The 19,047-nt window shown below is 40.3% G+C and overlaps 1 protein-coding gene across 1 annotated transcript; it reads left to right on the forward strand.

Annotated features, from left to right (window-relative positions):
* Positions 1-784: 784 nt before the first annotated feature.
* On the forward strand, positions 785-18,277 carry CPB2 (carboxypeptidase B2). Its single transcript, XM_042806021.1, has 11 exons — positions 785-861; positions 5,523-5,598; positions 8,354-8,478; positions 8,570-8,678; positions 9,215-9,316; positions 9,879-9,983; positions 12,784-12,900; positions 13,889-13,979; positions 15,833-16,035; positions 17,884-17,968; positions 18,093-18,277. Exons 1-11 carry the CDS (start codon positions 785-787, stop codon positions 18,275-18,277), a joined length of 1,275 nt encoding a protein of 424 aa, XP_042661955.1.
* The last annotated feature ends 770 nt before the right edge of the window (positions 18,278-19,047 follow it).

A 19,047-nucleotide genomic window follows, 5' to 3' on the forward strand; every position in this document is an offset into this window, starting at 1 on the left:
TTCCCCTTAACCTGCTTTCGACACACCACGGTACACAGGGCTGAAGCGTCCTTGACATTCCTCCTGTATCAGCAGCTGCAGGCAAACCCTAGTGAGGCCCAGCATCAGCAGCCAGAGCAGGCTCTGATCATACAATTGCTCGGTGGGCTCAGGACCCTTGTCTCTGAGCCATTCTCCAACAGGTGTTAACCAAAGAGGTGGAGGCCAGCTGCAGAGGACAAAGACCCAGCTGATGTGCTCTGTCCTGAGCTAGAACTGAGCTCAATAGCAAGTAGGTATCATGTCTGACATGCTCCCCGTGTTCTCCGCTAGCAAATGCCAGCAACAGCTTTCCTGCTCAGGGCTTTTCCATTTGGTCTTAATAACCTCGCTCCCACTCCTCTCACCCAGCTTCATGCTTGGCTGTGATGTGCTATAGGAGTGCTGCATGCAGAGCGTGCTGCTGGACCGCTGTCAGTATTAGAGGAACACAAAAACTGTGCGCTTGATGTTCTTTCTTAAGTCTGTGGTTCGTAGCCGCAATGAAATGACACAAAGGCTGAGCTGACAAAGTGATCTGTCAATATGAAAATGTCCAAAATGTACTTTATCCTTTCGTAGATGGACAACATCAATATGAGCAGGACCTCCCCAGGGAGTTCTGTCATATTGACTTAGCCACCAGTAGCTTGGGGTTGAGGTGAGAGACACTATTAAATTTTAACCACTCCTTAAATAACATTTTTTAAATCAATAATGTGGGTCCTGAAGCTTTCCAACTGCATTTGGTTTCCTTGTAGATACCATGAAGATGAAGTCTTACCTGCTCTTTTTTACCCTATGTATCTGGATTCAAGAGAAGCATGTCTTCACTCTTCCAAGGTAAATATCTGCTGGTGCTACTGAGTTTGTAGTGTGTGGTGAGCGGGACAGGGAAAGTATTGAGGCAAAATAACTCCAAGTTGCATAAGAAAACATTTGGCAAAGGTTGACATTTATTTATTGTTTTTCTAATTGGAGAGGTGGTTCAATTTAACATATAGATGGTGGAGGAAATGAAATTATTCTAAGTCTTCTTTGCATCCATAAATCCTATGTTTTTAATCATATTAAAACTATTCTTTTCGGTCTAAGTGCAAATCAATTCTGTTCATTCAGTGCTTTTGAATGCCAATAAAGGGCATTCTGAAATTTAATGGGAAAAAATAATTTGCTTCATTTGCCTTAAAACAAGATCTTAAATGAATTACTTGTTGAGGTGGAAACAGAAACCATTTCGGAAAGTGCTAACAATCTGTTTTCTTTCTAAAGCAGCTTTTATGATTGTTTTTCCAGTCATAAATCATTTTTGAATAACCATTTGGTATTTGTACAATGTTTCAGAAGCAGCTTTATTGTTACCTATCGATAAACTTCAAAAATGCCCTGAAACCAAATGCTTTCTTAAAACATGAGAACATATGTCAGAGATGGAGACAGGCGAAGTGCTTTTATTTTCTACATGCACAGCTGGTTTAAAAACCTGAAATGTTTTAATAGGTAGAAATAAAAGGATAAGCCTCTCATGGGGTGATATTAAGCAAGCTGAACAACCTACAGGAATCATGATTAAACACAACATGCTTCCAGGACTGCAATACCTACACAAATAATAGTGAATTATGTCTCACAGCCTTTCTGCGACTCCGCATCACACAGCAGCGGCAGATCTGTGACAGGTGAAGACCATTGATTTCATGCCTTAAAAAAGAGGATCTTTCATCTCTGTTTGTGTTGCAATCATATTTTGTTGTGGATTAATATGGAGGTGTGAGGGTTACAGTAAGCTTTTAGGTGAATTCAGTGGAGCAATATTGCTCTGTGCTACCTGAAGGTTCATTATTTCACATTTAAATAAAACACTGAATATCTGACCCTTATTGAACAATATGGTATTTCCCATTGGAAAGCATGAGTCTAATCCTCCCAGTCTCAGTTATGAAAATGGTTAAAATAATGAGATTTTAAAGGTGATATATCTGACTTTTTACTTTTATTTGAGCACTAGTGTTGGAGGATTTAACAGTCATGTATTAAAGCTTCCCTTTACAAGGATATAGTGTGATTACTGCATCTGGGCTTCTAAAAAAAAATATCAAACACTGTGAGACTTGTGAAAAAGCTGATGGCACTGGAAAGACACTGTTATGACCTGGACTTGGATCCCAGGGAGTTGTAAAGGTTCTGTGATCCCTTCGGGTTAAATTAAGGTGAAAGGATACCAAACAACCAGTTAAAATGTTTTACTTGCAGTCAAAGCAACTTGGAAAAGGATAGTAAGAGATGCGATCTCTTATTGATAAATCTAGAAGGAAAGGAAAGAAAAGAAAAGGGAAGGACAGAAAGAGAGTCTGGTTCAACACTCCAAGTTCCAGCGTTATCTCAGGTCTGGTTATCTTGGGCAGTGGGTGCACACATCGCAAAGTTTTCCATCACCTTTTAGGATCATCTTATTAGCTGATCGGCATGCTAGACAAAGAGAGGCAGGTATTCCATGAACTCATTTCCATGAGAGACTAGGTGGTCGTGATCCCCTGATACCACCTTTATTTATTCCTCAATTTTTTTTTTCTTCTTGGGTAATTGTCCACCCTTCAGCTTATCAGTCTTTTTGGCCCAAACATATAGTTTTCTTTGAGGCTCATCTAAAGAACTTGGCACTACAGTAACAAGGAAGTGGAGCCCTGCATCCTTCGATACACCTCACGCTTCCTTGGGCAGCATTCCTTAGACTAATCACAAAGGCCACAACTTGTCCTTGAGGCTTTCTATATCGAGTAATGTTTGAGTCATTCATTCCTTCAGTTCCTTACAGACACCTAGCTCCTTTCTAGGGAAAGGGCAAGGCTGGAGGCTGATGGAGAGCCAGCAAGGGGGGAAAAAAAAAGAGAGCCCACAGGTAGACATCTGTGCTCCAGGCAGACGAACAGTTTACATGGTCTGGGAGGACAGGAGAAGATGCTGGCAGCATTTTTCTAGTGACACTACCTGCTGAGAGCCACAGTAAGACATTCAGCCGGAGATATGTAGGGAGGCCTCTTTTCTGGAGATGTTACTCAGAAGGAACACGCAAGGTTTAAATGGCTTGAGACTATGAGGACGGGGAGACACATCCATGCTGATGCCTTGGGTTTGTGGGCCTATGTGATATGTGATGCTGACGGCCTTCCTAGTGACCGAGAATTGCAATGGAGAAGAAAGGTGAAGACACAGATGCCGGCAGGGCACTGGCACTGATTTATGTCTATCTGTGAGATCGTGGCCAGGGCCCCTGGATGGGATTCATCTGACCATACAGGCTTTCTGTACATTTCTTTATAGGAACAAGTTCCCTTGATCTTCCAGTATAGCCAGCGCAGAAAAATATGTATATTTAGGTTATAATTCCTTCCAGTTTAGCACACACATCTAAATTAGCTCAGGTTAACTGGACCCTGAAAGTTCTTGTTTCTTTAAGAGTGACTAGATCAGATGAAGGTATCAAAACCAACTAAAATGAACTGTAATGAATCCCGCACACTCTGTCATAGCTATAGGATAAGACCTGAGCATTCTACTGTGGGGATGGCAGCTGGATTTCTATCTACCCAGAAATAAAAGGGAAAGCAAAAAGAGATGGATAACAGTGACAGAGTCCAGTGGGACCCGGGCAGAAAGTTGGAGGAGGGGAATGAGAGGGATCCTCTTAAGGACAAACTCAGAGAGCAACCAGGGAAGAAAGACATGAGGACAGAAAGTGAAAGAAAAGAGGTGTGTTCAAGATGAACATGTCCAGTTGTACCAGGGCAGCAGGCAGAGCAAGGAGCTTGGGGGTGGAGGATTGTTTCTGAGACTGGTATAAAGGCAATAATTAGAGCATTTTTCTAGGTGTTTTCTAACAGGAGTGAGGCAGAAGACAGATGAAAGAGGGTATCATGCCAAATCAAAGCAGAGGAACTGAGAAGCCCAACAACCACAACTTCAGCTGTCAATACTTCCTATGCTAAACATGACTACAAGAGCAAGGGCAGAACCTGATTTAGCTTGTTCAGTGTATTCAGGTCTTACCAATGAGGGATTGCTGCTAGCTACACCATGCTCAGCTGAAATATTCGTGCAACAAGTACATACCAGCTTCCTCATTATGGTATTCTCAGGCTGTTGGAATCATAGGATGAAACCAGATGCACCATCCCTTTTCTGGTCTCCCCCGTGAAAAGACTTCCCCAGATATGAGAAGACAAATTCACTTCTAAAGTAGACCCAAACACACACTTTTGGAGTGCACTTGCCTAAAGAAATAGGCAAACTGCCAACCCTGCCTATTCCTGATTGCTTTTTGATGCTCTGTCAAATGATGCTGGAGGCAAAAATAGGGCTGGCATATTGTTGGTTCTGCATGAGAAACAGCAGTGATTGCTTGGAGCCTGACTAAAAGTAGAAAAGATGAATCACCTGGTTGCCAGATGCTGTCAGGTCTCTGCTTGAAATCAGTCACAACAACGAGTTGTGACAATCATGTTATGCAGCTTCAAAACACTAGCTTGGAGAGCCCTGCCTCTTTTCTTTTCAGAACAATCTTTGCAGACAGGGCTGGCAAGGACTTCCACCGTGCCTGGATTATGTACTGCCACCAACTCCTCATGATTAGAGGTCCAAGAGCCACCCCTGTCCACAAAATGAAAATAGGAGTCTGACATTCCCCTGAGTCTCCTCCTTCTACAAATAAATTATTTTAATTATTTATCCAATGCAGTTTTGAACTACATGGCCTGCTGGGCACTGAAGATCAGGGCTGGATTTACAATACAAAGTGGTATTTTTTCTTTCCAGAAAGTGAATTTAACTTCTGTCACCAATGGTGGGGGCAGGCATGAAGTAGCTGGGAAGTTCCATCTCATGTACAGCACATCTGGACCATGGGTTTCAAGTAGAAGGGGAATATAAGTTACTGGGCAAAGAGTGGGAGAACAGTGGTATGAAACCATACCTGGCAGAGGGATAGAAATGCGATCAGAAAAACTGGATTGGAGTAGGAATGATGACAGTAGTAGCCTCTGCACATCTACAAAACATCATGTTTGGCTTTTGGCAAACTGGGAGAGCTTTTGCCAGACTGGGAGAGCTCATGTCTCTGCTGAACAGTGACTGAGATCAAGAAATTCGGGGGAGAATGAGAGACCTGCCTTCCTGGTCAAGGGCAGTTTTCCACTGGTGCTGTTGCACTCCGGATTAGCTGGGGCTGGTTGTTGTTGTGCTGGTGTCAGCTCCCAGGAGCCATCTCAGAGTCCAGCAGTAGATATCAGATACCAAAGCCCTGCCAACACCTCTTTCATGTATTTTACTAACTGGCAGAAGCAGAGGCTGGAACAGGGCTCAGCATCTTCACTATTGAATCTTCTTTGACTTCATGGCAGCCAAGTCATGGAAGACAAGAAAGTCCAAGACTGCTTCTCTACTTTTGCGTGACCTAGAGTAGTTTGAAGTACCTGTGCTTTACCTAAGTACCTTTTTTTTTTTTTCAGGGATGAAGTTTTATGGGCTCTTCCACAAACAGACAGACAAGTTGAAGCTCTTCAGGATTTACTGAACACCACCGAGGTAAAGAGATCCCTCTGTCTCTCTGCTCTCTAGGCCAAATTCTTCCCCAAAGTGCACTAATACTGTTCCCCCATGCCCTGCCATCCCCCCCCACTCCCCACCCCCATCCCAGAGAAAGATTTAGCCCACATTTATTCATTTGTCCTAATACAGCAACTCAGAAAATGCTCGGTTCTCATTGCTCCACTACCTTCTGATTTACGTGAGAAGACCCCTCCTTCATAACATTATAGTAGTGTATTATATCAGAGCTCAAATTTCTGCAACTGATTTTGTGTACTGACATTGCAAAATTGTCAAAGCACCAACACACAGTAAGTAGAAATATATTTCTAGGGAACCTCAGCATTTTAGACCAATGCAATCTTGACCTATATGGCTTGCAGAGCTTTGAAGACCAGGACTGGACTTTTGTGGTATTTTTCTTAAAGCAACATTTAGAAAATAAAAATCTCTTAACCAATACTTTTTTTTTTTTTTTAATTACTTCTATCGTTCATTAAAGAATATTTAATTAAAATGAGGCACCTCTTCCTCTTCAGAAGCATTTGCCCAATCACACCCTCCCAGTCTGAAGCCAACACTCTGCAACAAAGGTGTAACAATTCCCTTGACCGACATAATTTACGGGATGATTGAGGATATGTCTCAGATGACTGAGAGCTTTTAATGGTGCCTATCCCCAGTCCTTCTCTGTCTTTCTTGGCTTCTACTCATTTTACGTCCACCCCAAAGTCCTACTAGTCTTTTGCTGTCCCTTCTGATCCTTCCCTTCATGTCTCACAAATCTTGATAACTTTCCTTGGTCTTTTCCACCTCTACAAGTCAACTCTCATATCTATCTCCTTTGCTCTACCAGAATAAATTGCCCTACCTCCATCTTTTCCGCTGTCATTCTTCACTTTCTTGTACACAGGAGCCCCAAGAAGTCATGAAGAACAACTGCAGTACATTCAGTGCAGAGAGAGCATGTAGTGGTTTCTACCAAGTCACTAATGTGAATCTGTAAACCAAACATTTTTCAAGGGTTATGAACTGGCCATTTTTTTTCCATGGATGCAAATTGGGCGAGTTACAAGAAAAAGTGGAAAGGGAATGGGAGAAGGAAAGGAAATAGTAAAGGGAAATAGAAGAGGGAAGGGAAAAGGAAGGGGGAAAGAGAAAGGGAAAGGGAAGACACAAACAGTACCTCTCAACAAATTTTCAGTTACAATTTAGCAAAAAAAAAAAGTGATTGAAAATCATCATCTTACAAGAAGAATTACCAGACTCATTATAGGTGCTACTCCTGCAAAGGTTGGAAAGCAAAAACCTAAAACAAAGGAAATGCTTTGTTCTTACAGCACACACATTGCATGTAGCATTCATCAGAAGACCCAGACGCAGGAGCACCTCCACCAGTGTTCTGTAGATGCCCCTGGGGCAGTACTGACCGTTGCTGACGACGGGTAAAGAGATCAATAATTATATGCATTACCAAAGTTTCCCACTTACCCCCATTCACTGCTCCTCTGCCACTTCAGCTGTGCCAATCCAGAGTTCCTTAGCTTTCCTTAATCTCAATTCAAAGAATGCCTACACCAAAGAGAAACTAAATCTGAACTGGTACATGTCAGTGCAAACAGCAGGCTAGCCAGGGTAAGAGGGAAATCGGTGCTGGGGAGCTAAGCATCCGGCTTGCTTCTTGGATGGGTTTTCCGAACAATGCTGAGCCCTGCGACGCTGTTGCTACCTCGCCAATAATGTCTGAGATGGCTACACTGAGACTAGATCAGCCGTTTGTATAGCACATTCCAGTAATATTTTCAGGGACCAAATGTTCTACCATTTACTGTTCCAAAGTCTTGATTAAAAGCATGGATCAGTTTTCTGTATGATTTTGCAGACATTCTCTCTGAGAAATGAGTGAGGAAAACAGTTGACAGCTGATACATGCCTGGGAACACGGTATCCTACATTTCCAGGCACCATGTACTATATATAAGAAATATAATATTCCTGGTGCAACTGCACCAGAAAGGAAAAAAAATCCTATTGTCTGGCGACTCCCTGCTGTATGTCTTCAAAAATGCATCCAAGAACTATGTTGACCTTTTTCACATTGTAAATTCATGCCTTATTTTCTGCTTCCTGTCACCCGTAAATTTTTGGTATTACTGGTTTTAAAGTTTCAGTCTTTTATTGAATATGTTGGCTTCTGATTTTAGTTTTGTAAAAGATTGGATTTTACCACAAAGAATCTAATTTTCTTATTTTCCTCCCATTTCTAATCTCTGTATTGCTGCTTCAACCTGACTTATATTCAAACCCCTTCTGGCATTTATTTCCTCCCCAATCAAAGTCATCAGCAAATACAATAACTACAAAGACTGGTCTCATCTTCATTAATTCTCCAAATACCCTCAGGGAAAATAACTCTCAGCAGACCTGAAAACATGTAACATAATAACCAGCTAAACATATCTATTATACTAGAAATACTATCTAAGGCAAGTTTATGTTCCTGTCTTTGTTCTTGATTTACGAATTTATGTGCAGAAGTCCTTATAAACATTTCTTAAATACACACATTTTATTTCCATCAGTAGCAGAATACTATAACACAACACAGAGAACTTTAAAGTGCTTGTTACAAATGGTGTCTTAAATTGAAAGCATATGTTTTGATTATTTTCAAAACACTTATTAAATGTTAGTAAGAATATTTTTTCTTTCCTCAGTATAAAAAAGTAAACTGTTTTTGGAAAATTTGCAGGTCATTCTTTGGCAACCTGTTGTGGTTGAAAACATCAAAAAGGGCAGAGAAGTCCATTTCTATGTCAGGGCATCCAGCATAAATAGCATAAAAGCTCAATTAACGCATCTGACCATCCAGCACAAGTATGTATTTTTCATTTGTTGTCATTAATGTTTCTGTAAAGTTGTTTGTCATTTATTTAACAGGTGGTTGTGCTCTTTCTTTGTTATTCAGAGTCTCAATGGAAGATGTTCAAGGACTCATTGAAAAACAGACTATCAATGACACAGTCAACGCACGCAGTTCTTCATCATATTATGAAAACTATCATTCGATGAAAGAAGTAAGGTATTTTTGTTGTAATCTTCTGTAGTTTCAAGGGGTGAAATCTGTCTCATGGTTGAGAATGGAGATAGGGAAAGAAATCATCAATGGCTAAACAATTACCATTGTGTTGCTCAAACACTGGGAATTGTATTTACTGTAATGCCTTCACAGAGAAAGAAAGAAGCACAAGACAAAATCTCTCATACAGGTATTGCCTCAAACTGCCATTCAAATGTAGTCGATACAGAAGTAAAATGAAGTTGCAAACCTACATATAAATATTTAAAACATGAAATGGATAATAATTTAACCAGATAGTACTAAAGAGGAATTTTGGGGCTATGCTTGGACTGTGTTGTGAGTGAATCTTACCGTTTGTTTTAAGGGAAATTAGAATCAGACAAGTGGTAAGTGGGCTGAATTGCTAGTTCTCCTTTCCCACCAGCTAAGAGGCAAGATTTTGGAAGAAAGAATGAATTTAAGTCTAAAATATTTTCAGGGATGAAGGAAAACAACAGGGAGAAGATCCATTTACTAATTTGATCCTTTCAGATTTATCACTGGATGGAAGAAGTAGTGAAAGTCCATTCTGACCTCCTCCAGAAAATATATATTGGATCATCATATGAAAAACGACCACTTTATGTTCTGAAGGTACAGCTATTGCTTACTGCAAAGACTTTCAAAGTACTTTCCAAGTACTAATAAGTGATGGGCTTTGGCCAGAAGATGTTCTTATATCTATACTTACATGCATATTTTTGCAGGTTTTTTTTTTTTAAATTTCCTAAGTTCTTCCAGTAAGGTGCATTATCTGTGCACAGGCATTTGACCACATTAGGTTCTTTGCTGGGTCACAAAGAAATTATAGCATCTAGGCCATCATCCAAAGGTATGAAATACTGGCATGGTGGATACCCTCCACTGTTGACTATGAAGCCAGTCTAGTCTGTTGCTCTAGATAGTTGGTGATCTACACACTTGACCCCAGGTCTTGCTGTAGCCTTGGTGTCTACGTTAGGAGCTTGCTGCAAGCCATGTGAATACGCTTCTCTTATGTGAATGTAACTGACAGCAGTATCCTGGCCCAGGATCAGTCTAAGCTCTCCCTACAAGACAGATGCTTCTTATTCCATCTTGGTTACCCTTTTCACTTCCACTACTCTGTGGTAGATTTTACAACGGTGGCATTTTAATGCAATTTCTCTTTTGTCAGCTTTCTAAAAGCCAGGAAAAATCCAAAAGTGCCATATGGATTGACTGTGGTATCCACGCTAGAGAATGGATTTCTCATGCTTTTTGCCTGTGGTTCATAGGCCATGTGAGTAGATAATCACATCTGATTACTGTTTTCAAAGCAAAGCAAAATATCTTGATAACATCTACCTTCTCTATCCAATTGCACCCTGAAGTCTGTGAAGTCTTAATCTATTTACTTCCACAACACCAACATATGAGATTTGTGTATAAGCTGCATACGTAGCAGTGTGCGTGCATGTATGCGTGTGTCAGTAGATGGAGGCACGTGTGTGTGAGAGACAGAAAGTCATATGAACTGAATGCAAAGGAGCTCAGATGTATTGTCAAGTGCGAAAGAAACTTCCAAGTATACGCGGCAAATTCAACAGAGATGTTTACAATTATGAACAGTCAGGGGTGGAGAGAGCATGCGAGGAAAAGCAAGTATGTGGTAATCTACTAGGGCTATGTCTACACTGCCACATGGATCCAAGGAATGATCTTGGCTCTGGGTCGTGCAGCACACGGTGGCTCATGCCCATATTACTCCAGCTGGTACTGCCTGGAGTGGATCAGAGGACACCCTGAGTGAGCTCAAGCTCTCCTACAACTCACAGCTCTTCCCTACGTGCCTTCCTAGAGCAGCAGTTACCCCACACCAGCCTGTTCCAGGCATGGCATAGCTCCACACCAGCATGCACATCATCAGTCTCTACTCAGCACTTGCTGTGATGTGTCACCTGCTGTTGTGTCTGCTGCTCCTGCTCCTCCACCTCATGCATCTGCATTTTCTATTTGTGCTCTTACTTTTTTCCTGGAACTGCCCCATTCAGAGAATGAGGCCACGCAAGCCACCTTCTCCTGAAGGTACCATCCCTGCTATAGACACCTTCATTTCAGATCTTCAGAACATGACCAGTAACTGCCAATCACACATAATTTATGGAAAATAGTAAATCACTGGCAGGATGAGACTGTAGAATGGGCTTAGCCTGATCAGCCTTGATGTGCAGCTGCAGACCAGTGGCCACCTCTATCTTTAATACATTTAATATCTACACTGCTCAGGACAGTGAACAAAGGTACACCAAAAGATACAACATCCATGGTTTGTACCTGGATTTTAACATATGTTGCCTTGGTCTTTTTGAATTTAAGGCATCTCTGCTCAACTCATTATGCTGAGCTGCTGGCCCCATTCCTAGTATCAACCAGGAAAATGCTCCTAAGGCCTTTCTGGCTCAGACAAGGTTGCCTGGCTTGCTCAGTTATGTCATGAGACGTTATTTATTGTTACTTTTTCACAAAAGTGAAGTTCACAGTAAAAATAAACCAGATGAGATTGAGACTTTACAATCACTGGTATTGTAGCCAGAGAAACAACATAGATGAGTCCCTGAAACACGAATTAGGTTTGGCCTTGATGGAACTAAATAACAATGATGATGATGATGATGATGATGATGATGATGATGATGATGATGATGATGATGATGATGATATAATAATAATAATAATAATAATAATAATAATAATAATAATAATAATAATAATAATAATAATAACAACAACAACAACAACAACAATAACAACAATAACAACAAAACAACAACAACAACAACAACAACAACAACAACAACAACAACAACAATAATAATAATAATAATAATAATAATAATAATAATAATAATAATAATAATAATGTGGTTATTTCTGTCCTCAGTCACAACTGTAAAAGCTCAATGACTGTAACATTTGAAAGGAGATTGCAGGAGTTAGGGACAGCTAAATGTACCTTGTGATCCACTGATAATCCCAGACTTCAAGGTTCCTTTGGGGAGAAATGCTTTTGCCCTTTTCATGCCGTTCCAAATAATTACCAGCTGTGTTGTCACTTTGACAGTGACATGTCCCTGCAGCATTTTTCAGAAGTAACAAGCTGAATGTTTAGGTTCTCCATCCCCTTGATCTAATTTATGTGCTTTAAATTAAAATTTTATTTCTGTATCACTTAATGAAGTAACAATTTAAAATCTGACATCAATACACATCTACACATACACATTAAAATCACTAGATGTCTCTAGAAAATCCTAGGCATTCTTTATAATGGGTCCATTCTTTATCATTTAATTTTGTTGTTAAGATTGTAGAAAGATTGACATTTCTCATTTAGTCAGAGAAAGTCCACTGCCCAAGGAAAACTAGGAAGGATTTAAAATGAAAGAAGCTGGTTTAAGTGTGGCATGAAGAAAAAAAAAGATATGATTAAGGACTCAGTCTATTCTAATAGTAACAAAAGCACTTATCTAGGTTAAAATTCATCCCTGTGTCGTGGACCAACAACCAGGTTAGGTATCACTAAAGCTTTCAAAATAGGCTGTGAGGCAAAATTAGCAATGTAGACCTTACTGGCTCTTGGCATACAAATGCATTGAACTCACAATGCAACCGGAAGAAATAATGTTATGTACAGCAGCCATTCAAAATGTTACTTGTTATTTTTAAGCTTATTTTATTTTATGCTACCTTTGTGGCATTTTGGGTGGGAGGGAGGGTTCCTATCACTTATACAAGCAGCAAAAGCTCCAATCTTCCTATTAACAGGCTTCAGCTCTATCTCATGACCACCCATTAACATTAAAGCACTGCAGTGTATCTGATTGACTGTATCAGTTCGATCCCTACCCTCTCCCTGGCACTTCTAACCAAAGAGCCACTTTGCTATTTAGCAATTTCTGTGATGTGATGTGCCTCTATCGGGAGGTAGACCGGTCTGATAATTGCACAATGATTTTACATCCACCATCAGGTGCCATTCTAAGAAGGTAAGAAAATCACTATGACAGATGCTTTTAACAGGTTTCCCCTGTGCTTTATAGGTAATCCATGTACGTGAGAGAGATCAGACCATGACAACACTTCTGGAGCACTTTGATTTCTACGTCATGCCTGTGATAAATGTGGATGGATACGAGTACACGTGGAGCCATCCCTCTGTACGTAGAGCTTTTTTTGACAGGCTGTGCTACGTACTGCTGTGCTATTTATGGGAACTATCAGTGTGCATGCTTAGGGTATCATTTCCATCCTGGAACTGTATGCCCCAAACTCTTAATCTGTGCTTGGAATTCCTGGGTCTCTGCCCTATTTAAACCACAACAAATACTGTAATTGGCATTTGACCCACAGTAGCTTTGTGTCTTCCAAGCTGCAGGAAATGCATTTGGAAATGGCAGAATCTCATTCTGGGATTTTAATACTTCCAGATGTCAGGAAACATCTGTGTCAGTCTTCAGTAGCAAGGTTACAAATACTGGCCCAATCCAGCACGAGCTGAATAGCGTGCTGCATCATATAAAGCACAGTCAATAACCCACTCCTTCCTCCCGCATGGTAGCCCCATTCTCTGAGTACTTTTTGTTTCAGATAAATGAAGGTACAACGGATATCTTTTGTCCAGGATTTTATTTACTGGTTGGAAATTCCAAGCTGTTGAGATGGTTCTTTGATTTTTTGATCCTTCATCCAAGTTTAAAAAAAAAAAAAAATCTCCTCCACTCTTTTACTCATTCAATCTTCAAACCAGCTTGGCTTACATTTGGATAACTACACATAGACATCTCAACAGCTGCACATCAACTATCCAAATTTCCAAATGCTGTCAGCAATGCCTGCAGAAAGGTTGGACCTGGGACTCCTAAAATCACATACCAGGACAAGATGCATGTCTTCTCCCCTCCTTCCACAGTCCAAATCCACTGAAATCAGACCAGATGTGACCACTACTTATCCCACACAACATTTCCTTTCATCATTGCTGGCGATCAGATTGTGGTTTCATAATCTTCCTTGGTCTTCTGCCTCTTCATTGGTACATGACCTGTAGAGGCACAAGTGGGAAGTCACGTTTAACTAACCAGTGAGATGGTGTGTCTCTGTTCTCAGCTTTTTTCCTGAACATGCCCTGTATGTTTCCTTCTATAGAATCGGCTGTGGAGAAAAAGCCGCTCATCACACGGTAACAGCAAGTGCATTGGTACTGACATGAACAGGAATTTTGATGCGCACTGGTGTGGTATGAAATAATTTCCTTCCTATTGTACCCCTGCCTCATTTAGCCTTCTAAATTCTTTCTTTTGAAAACCCTTTCATTTACCATTTGACAAAGTTGATATAAAGACAAATGCAGCTGAATATCTTTTATGAACTGGTGAACGCTTCCCCAGCTTGAGACACTTTTTGTTGGGACTCCGGATTTTTCCTCCCCCAGATGCCACACTGGGGACTAACCTCTTCCCAGCACAATGACAAGAGAGATGGGGACCAGGATCCTGGATCCTGTTCCTTGTATCACACCATGACACATCTCATGCAGGCTGTTGGTGGGAAGGAGGAAAGAGGGAAGAGGTGGCCCTTGCCATGTCATTCATCCAAGATTCCCAGCCAATGGATTCTTTATTGCCTTTTTCCTTAGACAGTACTCACTTCTGTGCAAAACAGAACAGTGTAAAATTTAACATTCTCATTTTACCACTTTTGTACGATTCTGCATAGATGCCAGGAATTGTTTATATTTTCATGTGCATGAATTTTCACGGGCTGTCTGTGAAATCCCCCTCGATTCAGAAACATTGAGGCTTCTGCATATAGCCCAGAACACAGAGCTACCACAGCCCTTTCTGCCCCAGTACCCTTGTTTCTGACCTCCCAGCCTGCAACTCCCAGACGCATCACCTCTGCCGCCACTTCTCCCCCACAGCCTGCTCTCTTCACTGTATTATTTCTGCTTCTTCTGCTGTGCCATACAAGGGTGTAGGTCAACTGAGGACTTATTTTCAGCCATTGATATTATAAAGGGGCTTGCAGTATCTGTGGAACAGTTGAATGCATGAAAATACATGTTTATTCTTAACATCGACAGCCAGGTACCATCATATCAGTTGCTCTTTCTGTCTATCATAACTACATTTCACTCAAATACACCCGTATGGAACCTTGCAACTTCTAACTAACTAAAACATTTATATATATATATATATATATATACACCAGGTATGCTCCCTACTACTTTGTGGCATGCTATAGATTTCCCTAGATATCACTGGCACCAGAAGAGGTTTCCTTCTCTCCTGAATCATATGATAATACCTTGCATTGCTTCTACAGGGCTGCTACTTTGCAGATGTAACTGGCATTACTGATTTCTGCAAGATGGACATCTTTTAAAGTGCCCCAATTCCCAGAGATGAAGTCTTGTGGGTCTTAAAGTAGTCAGTGAGCTTTGCTTCTGCATAAGATTTAAGGATAAAATGTCCATTTAAACTAGATAGGGGAAAATTTACAAAATCTATTATAGCATGAAGAGCTGACATTTAACACTAAAGATCCTAGCTGCTTCCAGAAAGTTATTTGGTCTTATTTCAAAGTGAGCAAAAATGGTGAATCCTAGCTGTCTTCTTGGTAACTTGTTCCAGTGCCTAGTTTTCCTCATTCTTAAAACCCTTCATTTTGATTTGTGTTTCTTCAACTTCCAGTTGGCAGTTTAATTTCCCCCTAGATTAAATAATCACTTAGAACTGCCTTTTTTTCCTGCAGTACTTCTAGATTTTAAGATGGGATCTCACAATCCTGTTCCTGATGAATTTAAATGGAGAACATTCATCCTTTCCTCTAAGACTTATTATCCAGTCTTTGAATAATTATTTTTTCTTCACCTTCTCCCATTTTTTTCAAGAGTATAGTAGGTGAGAAATCTTAGTAGGTTCACATTGATTTCTACAAGCATGAGAGTTCTTTCTATTGCATGCCAGAGTCCATGATTTCTTTGTATTCATACTCTACTCTTTCATTAGATGAACAGAAATGCAGAAGGGAAGATGTTAAGGAGTAACACTGTGCACTTTAACACTGTGCACTTTTTTGTTACAGGGGAAGGAGCATCTCCCTATGAATGTCAGGAGACGTACTGTGGACCCTACCCTGAATCTGAGCCTGAAGTGAAAGCAGTGGCTCGTTTTGTCAGAGATCACAAAGACATCATTAAAGCCTACATAACCATGCACTCTTACTCGCAGATGGTATTGTTTCCATACTCTTACACTATGGACAAAAGCAAAGACCATGATGAGCTGGTAAGTCTTCCCATCTCCTGAAGTTTCACATTTACTTCAGAACTTCTTACCCTGCTTGGTTAGGCTTGTAATGAGGGAGTCACAGTGCTCTGAGGATCAAGAATTAGGAAATGAGTCTTCTCTTGATGTTCTTAAGAACTTAAAGAAGTCTGGGCTTGTCTAGCAGTGTGTAACTCAGCAAGCTTCTTCTGAAAACTATGGAAAAATGAAAATATTTATTCCAGATTGATAACACATCAATCCCTGATATGTTCAAACTGCTGCTAAAAGAGCAGTCTTGGCGGTTTTTGACACCTTGAAAATATATTTGTGCAAATTCCCGATTATCCTGTACGGTTTACACAAACCCTGAAATTACTTGGGTGTCTAACTCTGAAAAATATTCTCCACATACCTAAGCACTGAGTTATTCCAGTGGACACTTGTTAATTGTATTAAGGTTTTTGCTAGGGATACTTATTTAAAATGGTCCTAATGGTAGGATGGAAAACATATCCTGCTTATGTAGAATTCTACATTCTACATTGAGCCACCAAATCACACAGTAAAAACTCTCCTAGATGACAGACAGAGTTCAAAACAGAAAAAGTAGCCGCTGCTTCTTCCCACTGACCATAAAACTCTGGGTATGTCCAGTTCTGGAAGGGATATCCAGGCTAAAATGGGCAGAGTAATGAAGCCGTAAGAGTAGGTGGACACTTTAACCATATTATTCTTATGTAAAGACATCAAATTCCCTAGCACAAGGAATTCTCTTTCCTGCACTTCCTGGCTCACTTTTGGTGATTCCTAAGCTCCGAGTGCTGAGGCAACAAATTATTTTCATCAAGGGATCCTGCCTAGCAGTAAGAAAGGAGCAGTCATCATGTAAAGGCCATCAGAAAGCAGGTTTGCAGGCTTTGGGATTTGCCATGTGGGAAGACAGCACATGTCTGAAGGTGCACAGGTCATTTCATATGCTATATGACATATGGGCAGACAGCAAGCGAGTTTATAAAGATACAGGATTGACATTTGCACATACTGCTGTCATTCTACTGCTTTTCAACCTCATGCATCTCCCATGTCATTTAACATACTTTATTAAAAAAAAAAAAAACAAACGTATTTTAAAAAACATTTTATTTAGAGGACTGTAAAAAGTACACATTTCATGCACTGGAAGCACCCTATTTCATTAGACAAAAGCCCAGACAGTCTAATATAGCATTTCCATTGGTAACTAGTGCTAGTCTGTTCAGAAGAAAAAATGAAAAAAATCCAGTAATGTAAATACAGAACTGATTCCAAACAACATATGTTCTTATACTGTGTTGATTACTGTTTAATTTCCTGAAACAAACTGTTTTATATACTGCAACAAACAAACAAATAAAAAAAAATTGCAGTTGTGAGTGAACAGTAATAATGCATTTGTGACTCCTTCCCTGTAAAGCAGAAAGAGATGCACTAATTCTGGGCATTTAAGTCTTCTTCATGGCTTAAGAGTAGAATTCCCGCAATGGAAATCTTTTTCTCCTGTTTTTGTCAATACTACATAAATCAACAGTGACTTAAATACTGTGGTGGAAAAGGAAAAAATATAAGTGGGAACAAGTGGTTTGACAATGATTTGATGCCTGAAGTGGTGGTAAGGTCCCATCTGTATTTTTTATCTAGCTACAGTAGAAAGGTAATCTGCAGCATGGGCATAGGCTGAAAATTGTAACTACAGTCTGTGGGTTTTCTAGAGCCTTTTGTAAGAATATTTAACTCACGTGAGATCCAGAGGACAGTGTAAATAAATCCTAACTGTATACATGTTAACTATTATCACAATGGTATAAAGCTGATAATGTTTAATTTCAGGAAAGTCTGGCAAAGAAAGCAGCTAAAGCTATAAAGAAGACAACAAGGAAAACTTATAGACCTGGTGCTGGTGCACAAACAATTTGTAAGTATGACTTTACTACAACAATAGGCATGACAGCACATCCTGCTAGTACCAGAAGACAGCTTTTGAACAGAAAACTGAGGTTCTGGTTTCAGGTAACATCTATTTTTCCTTCCTCACGCAGATTTAGCTCCTGGAGGTTCAGATGACTGGGCTTATGATCTTGGCATTAAATATTCTTTTACCATTGAGCTTCGGGACACAGGAACTTACGGATTTTTGCTTCCTCCTCATGAAATTAAACCAACTTGCTTAGAAGCACTTTCTGCTGTCAAAGAAATAGCTCAGCATGCTCTTCAAAATCTGTGATGTTGAATATAATTTATTCCAGCATGGCTGTACTTAGTTAGCTCAAATAATAATAAAAGCTTGCTGATTCATTAAAATTACTTATATATAGGCAAACAAACAAACAAACTGTATCCCCTGTACTTCATTTTAGAATACATCAGTTTTTTTCAACCATATGTACATACCTATACCTACAGTGGTTCAGTGCACTACACACACACATAAATATATATATATATCACAAACTGCAAGGGAAAATAGCACAGATAATCTTATGTCTCTCTAGATGGTGGGAACTCCAGGTGATGTAGCACCAAACAGGCCTCTGACTGACATGTGGCATGCTGGGCAGACCCCATCCAAGGAAGAGATTTCCCCATTCTGGTCACTCGAGCTGTTATAGGGTTTTCTTACAGGAAAACAACCCTATTCATTATTTCCACTGTCAAACAGAAAAGATGTTTACATGAGAACTTTTTGATGCAGGTTTAGATAAAGGCAAGGGACACACAGGTGGACAAATCATTGATACCAAGTGAGAGCTGCCCACAGGCTCCCCCGCTACAATTAGCTGTTGTAATTTATTTACTTGTAATGTATTTGCTGTAATGTATTTACTTGCAGCCAAGGGTTTGTGCAGCACAACATAGGCCTTCAGACTTCATACCAAGGCCTGTAGTGACAGGATGAGTTTTAAACTGAAAGAGGGCAGATTTAGATACAAGGAAGGAATTCTTTCCTGGGAGTGTGGTGAGGCGCTGGCCCAGGGTGCCCAGAGCAGCTGTGGC

Source organism: Tyto alba, unplaced genomic scaffold, assembly GCF_018691265.1.
Source record: "Tyto alba isolate M040663 unplaced genomic scaffold, T.alba_DEE_v4.0 Super-Scaffold_45, whole genome shotgun sequence".
Lineage (NCBI taxonomy): Eukaryota > Metazoa > Chordata > Aves > Strigiformes > Tytonidae > Tyto > Tyto alba.